At 23.4% G+C, this 16,216-nt stretch overlaps 3 protein-coding genes across 5 annotated transcripts in view; 1 reads left to right on the top strand and 2 right to left on the bottom strand.

The window, feature by feature from the left end:
- Nucleotides 1-8,652, bottom strand: part of LOC127284146 (protein wings apart-like) — a 17,914-nt gene extending 9,262 nt beyond the window's left edge. The window contains exons 1-3 of one of the 3 annotated variants that reach the window (XM_051309447.1): nt 8,491-8,652; nt 4,854-4,979; nt 1,975-3,746 (exon numbers count right to left, since the gene is read on the bottom strand). In XM_051309447.1, the coding sequence (XP_051165404.1) occupies nt 1,975-3,746; nt 4,854-4,979; nt 8,491-8,512 (1,920 nt within the window). In that variant the 5' untranslated portion in view covers nt 8,513-8,652. Of the gene's footprint in view, nt 1-1,974; nt 3,747-4,853; nt 5,649-8,490 lie in introns of those variants that run through there. The other 2 variants (XM_051309448.1, XM_051309445.1) reach the window with 2 other exon arrangements.
- On the top strand, nt 5,895-11,695 carry LOC127284152 (germinal-center associated nuclear protein). The gene is made up of 7 exons (XM_051309457.1): nt 5,895-6,198; nt 6,351-6,521; nt 8,595-8,756; nt 8,909-9,160; nt 10,823-10,963; nt 11,072-11,261; nt 11,425-11,695. The coding sequence occupies exons 1-7, from the start codon at nt 6,140-6,142 to the stop codon at nt 11,491-11,493; spliced, it is 1,044 nt and encodes a 347-aa protein (XP_051165414.1). The 5' UTR covers nt 5,895-6,139; the 3' UTR covers nt 11,494-11,695.
- LOC127284153 (mediator of RNA polymerase II transcription subunit 4) lies at nt 11,683-16,133 on the bottom strand. The gene is made up of 4 exons (XM_051309458.1): nt 15,985-16,133; nt 15,247-15,653; nt 12,152-12,268; nt 11,683-12,070 (listed from the first exon to the last, which is right to left on the bottom strand). The coding sequence occupies exons 1-4, from the start codon at nt 16,056-16,058 to the stop codon at nt 11,901-11,903; spliced, it is 768 nt and encodes a 255-aa protein (XP_051165415.1). The 5' UTR covers nt 16,059-16,133; the 3' UTR covers nt 11,683-11,900.
- Nucleotides 16,134-16,216: the final 83 nt, after the last annotated feature.

Genomic DNA, 16,216 nt, shown 5'->3' with positions numbered 1-16,216 from the left:
TGCAGACAAAAATACAAATAATTTGAAAAGTTTTAGAATGAAAAATGGTTTCAGATAGTTGAATTTTCGAAGAATATTATAAAAATCATTAAAAATATTTTGATTTCACGAGAGTTATAATTGAAATTATTAAATTTCAAAAAATTTTAATTCAAAAATAGTTTAAGATAATTGAATTTGTGAAGAATTTCATTAAAATTATTAAAAATAATAAATTTAGTGAAGAATTTTAGTTAAAAATTTGTTAAATAATTGAAAGAAAGAAGGTCTAAAGAAGATTTGCATTGTATCCTTAAAAAAACGTAATTTTATTTAAAATTTTTGAAAAAAAATTCGAAAAAGTCGCATTTTATTAAAATAAGTCGAAAAATTCGTGTAATCCGAGGCCTGCAAACCAATTGAAGATGAAAAAACAATAAGTAATTTTAATATTTTTCGAAATTCAACTTTCAATTATTTAACATATTAAAAATAATATTTTTTTTACAATTTTACTAAGTACAGAAAATCGATTGTAATTTTGAATTAATTAAAATATTGTTATAAATTTAATTTTGGGTTCAACTTTTAAATTGAAATTGATTACAATTTGTATTTTTCTAAATTACCCTATCAATTTCTTTTTCTGTAAAAAAATTCTCTAATATTTTCCTCACTTTTGGCAACCATGAAATAAAATTCTGTAATTTCAGACCTCAAATCGACTTTAAGGCACAAAAAAAGTCGTTTTAGTTTTTAGTTTTTACTTTATATATCTCATGTTATTAGATATTAAATTCATTTTATTAATTCTGTAATGAGAATAATTCTATAAAAATATAATCATGAAAATTTATTTCGATTTTTGAAATTAATTGAACTTCAAGTGATTTTTAATTAATTTAATTAATTAATTTAAAAAAAATTTGAAAATAATGTAATTTCAATCTAAATATTGGAAAATAATTGAATTTTAATTGATTTTGAATTTAAAATTTTCAAAATAATAACTGACTTTATTAGAAATTGCAGACAAAAATATAATAATTTGAAAACCTTTTTAAGTGAAAAATGGTTTCAGATAGTTGAATTTTCAAAGAATATTATATAGAAATAATTAAAAATAATTTTGAATTTCATGGAGAATTATAGTTGAAATTATTAAATTTCAACAAATTTTAGAAGCTTTTAAATTGGAATTTTTGAAAATAATTGAATTTTTAATTTTTTAGATTTTTAAAGAAATAATTTTTTAGAATGAAAAATTCTATAATTTTTTGCCTAAAAAATATTTCTTGTAGTTTTCATTAATCAATAAATTATAAAAAATTATTTTTTTAGGCAAAAAATTATAGAATTTTTCATTTTAAAAAAATATTTCCTTAAAAATCGTTTATATAAACGTTGCGTACTTCAGCTTCGTAAATTTCAGACAATAATTATAATAAGAGAAATTTTTATTGATTTCTGTTGATGAAGAATTTATTGGAAATCATATTAAAAAATTTGAATTTCAAAAGTTTTTAATTGAAAAACACATTCAGATAGTTCAAAACGTTTATAATCAACGATTGAGAAGAAGAAGAAAATAATTGTCTATGCAAATTATTATTATTTTTTATCAAAAAAAATTTTTGCAACATTTCTTAATCAATAAATTTTTGACAAAAAAATTTTGTAGGCAAAAAATTAGTTATTATTTTTTGAGTGAAAAAAAATTTTTTTTTTTTCAATCGTTGATCATAAACGTTTGTAAATTTCACCGACATAAAAATTTTAATTTAATGAAGAATTTTAATTAAAAATTTGTTAAATAATTGAATTAAAGACGATCTGAAGAAGATCTGCATTGTATTACTGAAAAATTTTGTTTAAAATTTTTGAAAAGTAAAATCAAAAAAGTCGCTTTTTTAAAAAATAATTTGAAAAAAATCGTATAATCCAAGGGCCTGAAAATATAATATGTATTATTTGTTTAAAAAATGATCAACTTACACCCTTGACTTTCTTGTCACATCGAATGCTCGTCACGGCCAATAGATCATCATCAACAAGATCCATTCCAGGTTCTGGATAAGTGACAACTCTTGTCAATTCATCAGATCCAAATTCCTCGAATGCAACTGTATTTGCGTCAGCGTGTGAACTTGATGCTGCATTTGGTATTTCATTGCCAGTATTTCCAGTATCAATGGCCGGCGATTCTTTATCATTGTCCGACCATTTATGTTTATATAAAGCTCGTCTTTTATTACTATTTGTCGTGCCAGCCGACCTACTTTTGAAAATACTGCCTTTTTTCGTTGTTGGTTTTGTAATTGAAACATCATTTCGTGGCGGTGGTGATGACGATGACGATGGTTGAACTCTAATTTCTTCATCGCGTTGAACGGGAATTTCATTTTCAACATTGCCCGTTGCACATTCGCTATCCTCACTTCCTGAGAACCAATCTTGATCAACAATTGTTTTTGCCGTTGTTGTTGGTGGTACATCATCTCTCAATGGTGTTAATTCTTTTTCTTCAATTTCTTTATTTGGCTCGGATTCATTTTCCAATTCTTCATCATCATCATCATCATCATCATCATTTTCATTTTCGTCATCTTCATTTTGTTTTGTTGATGGCTCCTCTGAATACTGTAGAATCTCCTCAAATATTTCCTCATGTTCTTCGTAATTTGTTTCCATTGGTTGTTGTTTATTATTATTTCTCTGTCCTGCATCGGGATCACTTGATAGAATATCAATGAGTTCTTGCGTTGTTGTTGGTAGGGGTTGATCGCGACCAATTAATGGTTCAACTTGTGTTTTTCCAGTGAAATTTGTTGTATCAGTCTTAACAATATCGTAATGGGCAATAACTGTGTTATTTGAATCGGTCATCGATTTTCGGAGTGTTAGTGATAAACCGGAACCATGAGAATTTGTAGTGGTGGTGGTGGTGGTAGTGTTGTTGTTATTATTAGTGGCGGTGGTAACTGGTGGTGTTGATGCAATAACTGTTGTCGGTGATATAATATCGCGGAGATTTTTCGCTCGACTACGTGTCGTTCTTCGTGTATCGGAATCGTCCAACGGAATGGAAACAGTCGTGACGACTGGTTGTTGAGCTATTGTCGATGATGAACGTGTTGTTCTTGTATCGGTTGATGTTGTTGTTGTTGTTGTTGTTGTTGTCGTGATCGTCGTTGTCGTCGTCATTGATTGTATTGGCGATGATTTTCGATCATTATTATCGATTTTCGTTGGACTCTCCTGGGGCGAGGATGAAATTCTATAGGTATCAGTTTCTGAATCGGCATCACCGCAAATTAAACGCGCTGTTCCTTTACATATTCGTAAAACTATTGGAGGTTTACCCTCGTCTTTAGGTACTTGATTAGCGTTTGTTTGAATTTCATTGTGAAGTTGTTGTTTCTTTAATTGAGCAACGGACGATGCTTTTGACAAAATTTGCTGCTTTGAGGCGGCAGTTTGTTGACTTTGCTTTGGCGGACGACCTCGTCCATAATGTGATTCAGGTACTTGTCGATACGTAATTGATTCAGGACGTGTCTCATCAATTGTTGTTGTTGTTGTTGTTGTTGTTGGCGTGGCATTTCGGCTTTTGAAAAATTTTTTTGGTTTCACCACCGCTGCCGTCTCAGTTTTTTCATTATCAAAGGAAAATGGATCCTTACTTGAATTTACGCGAGCATTTTGATTACCATAATCAAGCTTTGCTCGTTTGTTCCCATAAGTTGGATGAACGTCATCTCGTCGTCCTGGAAGAAAACAAAAAAAAAAAAAAAGAACGTCACAATATTCAAAATTCAAAAATTTGATTATTTATAAACAATCAATTCTGTACAATAACTAAAAAAGAAATTAATTTCATAAATGATTTATAAAAATATTTTTTTTGTAAAATTATTTTAATTATTACAATACGAAAATTTTGGTTCTTCACGAAAAAAAAGTAAAAAACTTCCGAACAAAAAAAAAAAAAATTTTTTTTTTTTAAATCATAGAAAGGTTTTAATTTAATTATTTACGATAATTTCCTTATCTTAACTGAATATAACAAAATTTAATTCAATCTCAAAGAAGAATTTATTAATAAGTAAAAAAAAAAAAAAAAAAAAAATGTTGACTGTGACGAAATAATTGTAACTAAAGCAAAAAAAATTCAAAATTTAATGTGAAATAAGTGTATGAAATTAAAATATAATAAATAAAAAAAACTTAAATTCCCTTTATCAGAGAGCAAAAACAATTTTTCATTAAAACAAACAAAAAAAAAAAAGATACAAATTTATTCCGACCTTATAAGTAATGATTCAATTTTAAAAAATTAAACTTTTTGATACACTGAATCTTTGTCAAGGTTAATGATTAAATGCATCGAGGGAGAAAAAAAAACCAAAGTGATTCTTGTACTTAAAAGTTGCATAAGAATCTATTATACATTACTTTGTAAATAAAAACATTCATTAGCCAAAATGTTTCATCGAATAAAAAATGTTTTATTTTAATTGGAAGCGCGTATTTTAATTTAAAAATTTTTTTTTTCAAATTTTTCTATCGACAATTAATGACAATTTCAATAAAAATAGAATTTCCAAAAAAAAAAATATATCACACAATTAAATTAATTAAAAACTTTTTTCTTTTTTTTTATTTTAAATAAGTGAGAATAATCGATGACTAACTTGATAAAGCGATTGAAGAAATCTTTAATTAGATCTATAAAAGTATATACAATTAAGAATATTATTATCGGAAAAGAAAAGAGAGAATTAAACAAAATTTTTTTAATTTCACTACAATGAAAATCAATAAAATAATTTGTTAAAAAAAATGTATCTAATGAGAAAATAATGAAAAAATACCATTAATATTTGTGCTGCGAATCGACGTAAAGGAAGTTATGCCCCATTTTCCGACGATGCCCGCTGATTTGGCAGCCGAGGGTCGATTACTGTTTTCTCGAAAGAGTTTGTCAAATTGTATACTACCTGGGGAAACAGTATTAACTTTACGACCATATGATTTTGTATAACTTCGTGACGTCATTTTGACTGTGCTATTATTTCATAAACTTTCTGCATTCCAAAAGATACACAGTTGAATTGAAGCTTCTCATACTTGTGATCACCTCTTTTTTTCTCTTCTCTTTCTCTCTCTCTCTCTCTCTCTCTCTTTCTCGTTAGGACATTTTCAACATAGATTATAATTTGTACACACAACACACTCACTTATACACAGAGTAAAAAAAAAAAGGTTCCCAACACAATTTAGTGAAACACAATATTCACGTCTTTGAAATCGTTTATAAATTTATGAAATAAAATAAACGAAAACTGCCTGTCTGCACGGAATTTAAGGAAAAAAAAAAAAAAAATCGGAGAAAAATTAATCAGCGTGCTCGATTTTCGGAACATATGAAAGAAACGCCATGTTTCATTCACTCTCTCCCGCTTTGCACGAATTTATATAAAAGTTTAAATTCAGTCTTGAGACTTCACTCACACTTAATAAATCCATTTTTTACGATTCTCAATATATTAAAGTCTTCTTTAAACTCAATATTTTGTGAAAAACAATATGATTTTCACGGGAATTATTAATCATAACATGATCTTTGCCATCTGTCGATGTTTTTCGTTTGGATCAAACTATTGAAACTATTGAGTGGAAAAAAAGTGAATTTTATCCTGTTTGCCAATAGATGGCGAAATAGTAGAATTTCCTTATTATCGATTGATGATTTTATAAATTAATTATTTTGAAAATAAATTATTGTTATCAATTATTTTACTTTTATAAATAATGTAGCTTTATTAAATAATTTATTCATTTTTGATAGCGTTCTATTTGAAAAATAATATATTTCAAACAGTTGATAAAGCAGATTTCTATTTTGACAATAAAAAGCGTCTGCTATAAAATTTTATAGTGTTTAATGTTTATCGTGTCAAGTCAACAAAAGAAAAATGATTTATACAACATTCAAGAAAAAAAATTTTTTACAAAGTTATTTCTAAACAAAAACAAACGACAAAGTAGAAAGTTAAAAATATCAAAAACTTTTATTTGTACATTTGAATTATCTTATAAGACTTGAATTTTTTTATACGCAATATAAGGGGAAAAAAGTGTAATTAAATATAAAAATATGAGTATTACAAGAAATGGTACTTGTATGGCAATGTGTCCAAAAAGTGAACGACTCATGTAAGTAAATTAAATAATAGAAAAGGAATTTTTTTTATAAAAATTCGTTTTTTTAAGAATTAAAAACAATTCGTTTTTTTTAGTTTAAAAAAAACAAGAGAAAATTTCTTACTATATGTAAGAGTCAAAATTTATGAAATTTTCCATTTTAGGAGAGAAGAAAAACGTTTATTGCATATTTTCGAGAGAAAGGAAGAAAAAGCTGATCCTACGAAAACAGTGAAGTGTTTTAATAGACCAGCAGCTGGTCGCACAATGACAGATCTCAGTGAATTAAGACCTAAACCAGTTTTGATAATGACCATGAACTATTTATTTACCAAGTAAATTATTGAAAAAAAAAATAAACTTGAAAATATCTCCAATTATGAAAATTTTTGTTCAACTAATTTTTTTTTTTTTTTGTTATTTTTAACTAATTTGAAAAATGTTAATTTATCATATGAGCGACTCCACGTCAAGTGATCGCACCGATTTAGGCTATTTTGATAAATTTTTATAATATTGATAATTTGGGTTCCTTTAAGGGTAAAAAAAAAAGAAATCCTAAGTATTTTTAAAAAATTCAAAATATTTTTCAAAATATTGCATAATTTAAATTTTTTGTAATTTTTTTTCTTTAATTTATTATAACTTCCGTAATTTTTAACCAATCGTGATGAGTTTTTTTTTAAATACTCGTATTTAGATGCTCTTTCATGGAAAAAAATTTTGAAAAAAAAAAATTTTTTTAATTTTATTTTTTATTAAAAAAAACAATTTTAATTGTTTAAATAATTTGAAAAGTATATGTTCGATTTTTTTCAAAAAATTCACGAACATTCTCTACAATGTCCTGAAAAATTTAAGACCTTGAAAAAGATGGTATGTCTTATAGTTTCCAAGAACAAAAATTATTTAGTTTTTGTAGCGCATGAAGTCGTTGTAAACTATATGAGGCATTTCATAAGAGAATACGGGGTCATGTCTCGAATTTTTCTCAAAATTCGGTAAATTGTAGTGATAGTGGTGCTAAATAAATGTACAAATTTTGAATTTAAAATTTTTAATATTTTTTGAGATATTTACAATAACAAATTAGAGCAATATTTTTTTGCTTTACTTATAACTTTTTCCCTACTAAAAATAGAGAGAAATGCTGATAATGTTTTTTATTCAAAGGACCTTAAACTTTTAGAAAAAAATTATTTTTTAAAAAAAAATATTAATTTTTAAACAATTTGTTTAAAAAATAAAATTTCTTTATAACTTTTAAAAATGTTCTCACTCATTTAGAAGCACGAAAAAAATCATGAATATTGTTTAAGTCATAATAAATCGATGGTTAAATTTTTGAGATAGCATTATTTTTTTTTTCGAGATATTAATTAATTAACTAACAAAAATTAATAATAAATGAAACATTTTACGAACAAATAAGATTAGAATAATTTTAAAAATACCATTCCAATGCTTATTGAAAATCGCATCTAACGAGCCCTATATGAACTATTTTTGATAAACGGGTGTTAAATTAATAATTAATAATAAAAATTATTTAAATAATTAATAATAAAAATTATTTAAATAATTAATAACATTTGAAGTAAAGTAAAGTAAAAAAATATTGCTCTAATTATTGTAAATATCTCGAAAAATATTAAAAATTTGTACACTTATTTAGCACCACTATCACTAAAATTTACCGAATTTTGAGAAAAATTCGAGACATGACCCCGTATTCTCATATGAAATGCCTCATATAGTTTACAATGACTTCATGCGCTACAAAAACTAAATAATTTTTTTCTCGTTAACTATAAGACATACCATCTTTTTCAAGGTCTTTTATTTTTCAAGACATTGTAGAGAATATTCGTGAATTTTTTTGAAAAAAATCGAACATATACTTTTCAAATTATTTAAACAATAAAAATTGTTTTTTTAAATAAAAAATAAAATTAAAAAAATTTTTTTTTTCAAAATTTTTTTCCATGAAAGAGCATCTAAATACGAGTATTTAAAAAAAATCATCCCAATTGGTTAAAAATTATGGAAGTTATAATAAATTAAAGAAAAAAAATTACAAAAATTTTAAATGTGCAATATTTTGAAAAATATTTTGAATTTTTTAAAAATACTTAGGATTTCTTTTTTTTTTACCCTTAAAGGAACCCAAATTATCAATATTATAAAAATTTATCAAAATACCCTAAATCGGTGCGATCACTTGACGTGGAGTCGCTCATATCACAAAAGTATCATAATATTATTAATTTATATTTTTTGTTTTAATAGAATCTATTTTCTTACCTATTTTACAAGAAACGTCCATTTCTTTTTTACTCGTAGAATTTCTGTAACAATTGTCAAGTTTTCTTCATGAATAAATTTTGTTAAATTTTTTTTTTTTCCAGAATAGCAACAAGAGCCGATTATAATTGGTCATTTATATATGATTTTATTTTTGATCGTTTACGAGCCATAAGGCAAGATTTAGTAATTCAAAGAATCAATCCACTGGACACAATTGAAATATTAGAACCAATCGTTCGATTCCACGTCTATGCGGCGCAAAGGTAATGCGGTAAATAAAGTCTACTAAAATTGATATTGACATTCATTATAATAGATAACAAAAATTGTAAACTAAACACAAAATATGTTTTAAGCTATATTGTGAAAAAAAAATTCTTATATATATATATATACATTTTTCTTTATTTTTCAGACTTTGTACACATTCTATTTCAACTTTTGATCCAAAAATAAATAATCAACATTTACTAGAATGTTTAAAACATTTACTCGTTTGTTATGACGAATGCAGTAATGTAACTTTAAATGATTTTAATATCAATGAATCATTAAGAAATTTAAATTTAAATGATAATCGAACACAAATGGAGGCAATTTACATTTTGGTTAATTTAGGTGAAATTAATTCTCTCACTAGAGGTTTAAATTTGCCAATAAAATATAAGTAAGTTTTCAATTTTATTTTTTAAATTGTTATTTATTTAATTACAAATTTTTATTCCCGCAAAAATTTACTACTATTTTTAAAAAAATTAATTCCAACATTTGTTTTTGCAAATTTTCGATTAGATGAACATATTTACAATAGTTATTTTAAATTAAAAACGTTTTTAAAAAATGTAAGATATTTTTTTTAATTTATCTTAAAAGAAACTTCTTTCAAAATTCACATCCTAATAATGACTTAAATTAAACTAAAAAAAAAACAATGATTAAACACTTTCGAAATTGAAAAACAATTTTAAATCGAATTCACGGTTTTAGAAATAGGGAATTTTTTTGGAAAATACTGAAATAACATCAAATTTCTAAAAATGCTACTAAAATTATAATTTTTGAAATTTTCAATTCAAATTTCTGGTTTAAAAAATTGGCATAATTTTTTTATAATTAAAAATCTCATGAAATATTTTCATTAGGGTTAGGGAAAAAAAAAATTAAAATTCTGACTGGAAATCAAGAAAAAACAAAATACAATTTTTGTAACAACCCTGACGAAATAATTAAATAAAAAAAAAAAACAAATTAATTTACAATTTCATGCAAAATAACAAAATTTAAATTGTAAAAATAATTTAATTTACAAAATAATTGTTAATTATGATAATGGTATTTACATAATTGAATGAAAATGAAAATTATTAAATTTATAAAATAATTGAATTTTAAAACGACTTACATAAATTTACAATAATAATAATAATAATAATAATAATAATAATAATAATAATAATAATAATAATAATAATAATAATTAAAATTAAAATTTAGAGAAATAGATCAAATAATCAAAAAGTTTGATCCAAATAGCACGAAAAAGAATTTCTAACTTAAAAATATAACTTGTGAAGTAGCTAAATAACTGAATTTGCAGAAAAAAATTGAAAATATAAAATAATTATTTAATTGTATCTAAAGTAATTGAATTTTACAATAATTAAATTTAAATTAATGGAAATTTTAATATTAATTGAATTAATTGATCAATGAAATTTTAACAAGTAATTGAATTTTTAATGAATTTCATTTTTTAAAAAACGTATTTTTTTTTTTTTAAGAATTGAAAATTTTAAATAATTAATTTTTATTTTTATTAAATTACAGGATTGTAAAAAAAATTTTATTTTTCCCTGATTTTCAGTAAGAATTTAAATTTTTTACCTTACCCTAATGAAAATATTTCAAGAGGTTTTCAATTTTACAAAAAAATTAAGACACTAATTTTTAGTAGGAAAAGTTTGAATTGAAAATTTTTTAAATTATATTTTTTCCTCTACTTTTCATAAAATTCCCTGACTTTTCCCTGACCCGTGCAGCAACCCTGAATTAACAGTATTACATTAATTTTTAAATTTGTTAAATTTGAAATATAAAGTCTCTTAATTTAGAAAACCTTGAATTTTATTTTCAAATTATTTTAATGGACATCCTGTAATAAATATTGTAAAAATCTTAAATTCTATTTTATTGTTGATGCCAAGTTTTTGAATTACAAATATTTCTGTTGTGATTATTATTATTATTATTATTATTATTATTATTATTATTATTATTATTATTATTATTATGGATTTTGTTAAAATAATATGTGTATGTTATTTTTTAGAGAATCTCGAGAAGTGAAACAAGCAATGGAAATATCTTTTTCTGCCTACTTGAATAATTATGTACGTACCTGTCGATTAATAAGTACATTGTCACCTTTATTGAAATGTGCAGCTTTATGCAATTTAAGAAAAATTAGGAGGTATGTAATTAATATTTAATGATCTAAATAAATCAATATATATCTTTCATTTAATAGAAATAAATTTTCAGCATTTAATTTGCAAAATTTTGTCATTTTAATTTTTAGGGTTGCCTTAGAAATAATGAGTGTAGGATATAATAGCAGAACATTGAGTTTTCCAGAAGAAAAATTGCAAGAAATTTTACTTTATCGTGATATTGATCAAATTAGAATTGATTCTCGTTTTTTTGGATTCATGTACACTAATGGAAATATTTTTTTTGAAAAAGAAAAATTTCAAAACACTGACAAAATTGTAAGTTGTAAAAAGCATATACAATTTAATTATTTCACATTTTTTTTTTTTTCATCAATTTAAATTATCTAATTCTGTTATTTATTTTAATTTTTCTTTTACAAGTTTATGAAATTTTTTTTATTTTCCCTATTATTACTAATAATTATTATATTTATCACAGGCAAATCCAGAAATGTTGTTCAATGAGAAGGAATTACATAAACTTTTACCAGATATTTTATTAGACTAGTGAAGAAACTTGGCAATTGAATTGTATAAAAAAAAGCAATCTGCAAGTGATATAAAATATGATGCAAATTTTCCAGGGTTATTTAAATAGAACAATTACTATTTAAATTTCAAATATATGTATTTTTTTAAGTACATTTTCTATTTATAATTAGAAAATTAAGGGAATTTATTATAAATTAAAGAAAAATTTGTAAAAACAATTCTCATCTAGAGTTTTATTTTAAATATTATATATATATATGTAATTTTGTAAATAAAATTACTTTATTATGTTTATATATATAAAAGATAATTTAAATTGATTCTTACGTGTTTAAATATTAAGCCTTATGAGAAAAACTTACAATTTGACAAATCGGGAATAATTTTTCATTTTTGAAAAATTACTTTTCTTTCCTTTTTTTTTTACTGAGAATCACTCGATGAACTACTTGACGAATCTGTTGACATAACTTCAACATCTTCGGTTTCCTGTTTGTGAGTGTTCATCGCGACACTTCCCTGTCCACCCATTGTCATGTGAATTTCGCCCGATGGATGCCATGCAAATTGATTTGCTTGCGATACTGGTGGTTCTACGAAAATTGGGTAAAAATTACATTTTTTTTTTCAATAAAAAATCTTATAATCCGATTGTATTAGAATATGTAAAATACCTGCAGGATGTCCCGCTCTATGTAAATCGGCTGGAATACCTGGATGTGAGCCCATTAATTGTCCATTTAATGGTAGATCACTTAATCTTCCCAAATATCCCAATCTCATTTCAATATCTAGAAATTAAATAAAAAATCTTAATTAATTAGTTAATAGTTAATTAATTTTTTAAACGTTTCTCATGATTTTGAACAAAGTACTCGTATGGATTTCAAAATTTTTTTCATTTTTTCAAAAAAAAGTTTCTAAAATGGTCAAAAATAATTTTTTTTTTAATTTTGAAAACGTAAAATATTTTTAGATCTTAAATAATGTCTAAAATTCTCAAAGCCCCTCCCCCTCTTAAAACCAATTATCGTACAAAATAACCACCTAATTTGTATCTATACGAATTTGGAACAATTTGATTTTTTTATGAATAATTAAAGCAATAATAGTTTAAGTTGGTAAATTGAATTTTGTATAATTTGAAACTTAAATCAATTAAAAGTTAAGTAAATTAAAGTTCTTAAATTCTTAAAATTGAAATAAATTAAAATTTGAACAAATTAAAATTAGAATAATTTAAAATTACATTTTTAGGCCTCGGATCGACTTTAAGGCATAAAAAAAGTCGTTTCAGTCGATTTTTTTAATTTAAAAAAAAAATTAATTGGTTAATGAATATTTTACTTTAAATAACTAATGTTATTAGATATTAAATTCATTTTATTAATTCTGTAATGAGAATAATTCTATAAAAATATTATCAAGAAAATTTATTTCCAATATTTCACAATTGAATTAATTATTGTAAGTCAAATTTTCAAAATATTTTTAAGTAGAACAAATTTCCAAAAAAATTCTTGAAGTTACATTTTTATAATTTTTTGAAGTTTGATATAAGCAATTTAATCGATTTAAAAATTTTGTCATTAGTTTTTTAGTTTTGATGGTCAAAATAATTTCAGCCAAAAACTTAATCAAGTTTTATAGATTTTTTATTAAAATTTTTTTTTTAAATAATAATAATTTTGGAAGAGTTAAAGTTAAAATTATTAGAAATGATTGAATTTCAAAAAATTTGATTAATTTTCAGACAATAATTAAATTTTACAGAACTGAAAATAATTTAGCAAATAATTTTAGATAATTTTTTTTAAAATGAATTGAATTGTCAAAGATTTACAATATTTAGATTTTTGAAATTAATTCAACTTCATGTGATTTTTAATTAAAATTTTTTGATGATTTCTGTTACCAAAAAATTTATTAGAAATTGCAGATAAAAATATAATAATTTGAAAACTTTTTAAGTGAAAAATGGTTTCAGATAGTTGAATTTTCGAAGAATATTATAAAAATCATTAAAAATAATTTGATTTTACAAGCTTTTAAATTGAAATTTTTGAAAATAATTAAATTTCAATTGATTTTGAATTGAAATTTTGAAAAATAATTGAATTTTATTTATTTATTTATTTATTGTAGTATTTACGGGCTAGAAGCCCTTTTGTACAAAGTACTTAACAAATAATATAAAACTAAATAACATTTTAACAGAGACAGAACAAAGCTAAGAGAAAAAAAAAAAAAAATTCAATTGATGTTACTATTATTATTGTTTGTGCCAAGTCTGTTAATTTAGATCCGCATAATTTACTAATTGATGTGGCAGAAATGTCCAAATCGCTATCAATAGTGTTAGATAATTTACAGATCAAAGTAAAAGTTGCGATTTGAATTTGGATGCATAGAAAGTAAACAATAGATAAAAATAAAAAATTAGACCAAATGTTCCATTATCACCACACCTAATTTTATACTAGAAATTATCAGGTGATGTTACATGGTCACTAAAATCCCTCTTCCACAAAATTTGAGAATCCAGTTTAGTTCCTATGAAAACGAAGGAAGAGAGGGAGAAGCAAAGGAAACAGTCTGTTCGGATAAGTCTACTGAGCCTAAGATTTTTTTTTTAATTGATTTTGAATTTAAAATTTTGAAAATAATTGAATTTCTATTGAAATTGGTGAAAATAATTAAATTTCAATTGAAATTTTGAAAAATAATTGAATTTTTGTTGATTTTAAATTGAAATTTTTGAAAATAAATAAATTTTACTTGTTTTTAAATTGAAAATGTTGAAAATAATGTTATTTCAATCGAAATATTGGAAAATAATTTAATTTTACAAGCTTTTAAATTGAAATTTTTGAAAATAATTAAATTTCAATTGATTTTGAATTGAAATTTTGAAAAATAATTGAATTTTAATTGATTTTGAATTTAAAATTTTGAAAATAATTGAATTTCTATTGAAATTTTTGAAAATAACTGAAGAATTTATTAGAAATTACACACAAAAATTTAATAATTTGAAAACTTTTTAAGTGAATAATGGTTTTAGATATAGTTGAATTTTCGAAGAATATTATAAAAATCATTAAAAATAATTTGATTTCACGAGAGTTATAATTGAAATTATTAAATTTCAAAAAATTTTAGATGGAAATTTTTAGAAATAATTAAATTTTAGAAGCTTTTAAATTGAAAATTTTGAAAATAATTAAATTTCAAATTGATATTGAATTGAAATTTTGGAAAATAATTGAATTTTAGTTGATTAAAATTAGAATGAATTTAAATTTAGATCCATTAAAATTGTAATTAATAAATGTTTCAACTAATTTAAATTTATTGAAATTTGTCCAAAATAATTTTTAAATCGATGAAAACTTTTGATAAATTCAAACTTCAATCAATTAAATCATTTATATAGAAAAGATATGAAAAATCTGTAATTTTGTATGTTCTGTAAATTAATATAAGTTCAGGAATGATAAAAAAATATTCTTTGTTAAAGTAATAAATAATTTTTCGACATTTCTGACCTTAAATCAATGTTTTTTAAATTTAATTATTATTATTATTTTTTTTTTTAATATTACACACTTAAATTAATCGAAGAATAAGAAAAGTGAAAAAGGTAAAAAAAAAATTTCCTGTCTTTATACCCCGTGGCTAAATATTTATGAAACATTTCACGTGAAGCATTTATTTAATTTTTTTTTTTTTTTTATTATCGTGAAGAAAAAAATAATGTTGACTTTACCTGTTGGATATGGTCTTCGAGGATCGCCCTGTTGCCATGTGAGAGGAGCACAAACGGCATTTGACGCACTAATTCGATGAGCAAATTTAATTAATTCTTCAGATGCAACTGGCCGTTTATTGGCGCGAGAAATTGATAGTAATTTTTGTTTAGCTTGATAAATGGCAGTGGCTAAAATTTGTTCTGCTTCCTTAAGTTGACGTTGTAATTGTTGAATTTCCTGATCCTGTCTTTCAACTTCGGCTTTTAATGCTTCCATTTTCAAATTTATTTTCCCCTGTTCCGCTGCCTTTTTCAATGTTTCTTTTAATTCCTTATCTTTAGCAATTAACAATTCGGTTAATTGTGCATGTTCGGTACTTGATAATTTAGCATGTTTTTGCGCTACTGTGTTTTCAATCATTTCCCTAAGAAAAAGGAAACCCCCCCCCCCAAATTTCAATAATGATTAATAATTTTTTACACGAATACAAACTATTTACAAAAATATACTAATTAAATTTTTTTTTTTATTATGGAAATATTGCAGTAAATACAATCGGTCATTCTTTACCATAACCTAAAAACTTCATTTCAATTTACTTTAAAAAAAAAAAAAAAAAATTTTAATTAATCTTAATATTAAAATTTAATCTAAATTGTCTTGCAATAATTGTATATTTAAAATTGTAAAATTATGTTTTTTTTTCAAAATATCGTATCATTGAAAAATTATTTTCAGGTTATTTTACAACTTACTTTGCAATTAATTCAATATCATCTATTAATGACAGAAGTTCTTCTCTAGTACTTTTATTCGCTGCCATTGCCATGTTTAATTTATACTCACTTTGATAAAAAGAAAAAATAGTTTATAACAGTTTTTTTTTTACAAGAAAAACTAATGTTTATATTTTTACACGTTCTTGTGTTGTGTCAAAGTGTAACTTAAGCATGCGCAGTAGTGATTATAAACTGTCAGCACTGTGCT

Source organism: Leptopilina boulardi, unplaced genomic scaffold (assembly GCF_019393585.1).
Source record: "Leptopilina boulardi isolate dan_hultmark-lab unplaced genomic scaffold, ZJU_Lbou_2.1 LbouV2_318, whole genome shotgun sequence".
In the NCBI taxonomy this organism is placed as follows: domain Eukaryota; kingdom Metazoa; phylum Arthropoda; class Insecta; order Hymenoptera; family Figitidae; genus Leptopilina; species Leptopilina boulardi.
This window is presented reverse-complemented; position numbering and strand designations above follow the sequence as displayed.

Bases quoted from the DNA above. Each gene is read 5' to 3' on its own strand.
- LOC127284152 (XM_051309457.1), top strand. From the start codon at position 6,140: ATGAGTATTACAAGAAATGGTACTTGTATGGCAATGTGTCCAAAAAGT. The intron at 8,757-8,908 runs GTAATGCGGTAA...TTTATTTTTCAG, and splicing joins CACGTCTATGCGGCGCAAAG to ACTTTGTACACATTCTATTT. The intron at 11,262-11,424 runs GTAAGTTGTAAA...TATTTATCACAG, and splicing joins TTCAAAACACTGACAAAATT to GCAAATCCAGAAATGTTGTT.
- LOC127284153 (XM_051309458.1), bottom strand. From the start codon at position 16,058: ATGGCAATGGCAGCGAATAAAAGTACTAGAGAAGAACTTCTGTCATTA. The intron at 12,269-15,246 runs GTAAAGTCAACA...TTTAATTTCTAG, and splicing joins TCGAAGACCATATCCAACAG to ATATTGAAATGAGATTGGGA. The intron at 12,071-12,151 runs GTATTTTACATA...CAATTTTCGTAG, and splicing joins TAGAGCGGGACATCCTGCAG to AACCACCAGTATCGCAAGCA.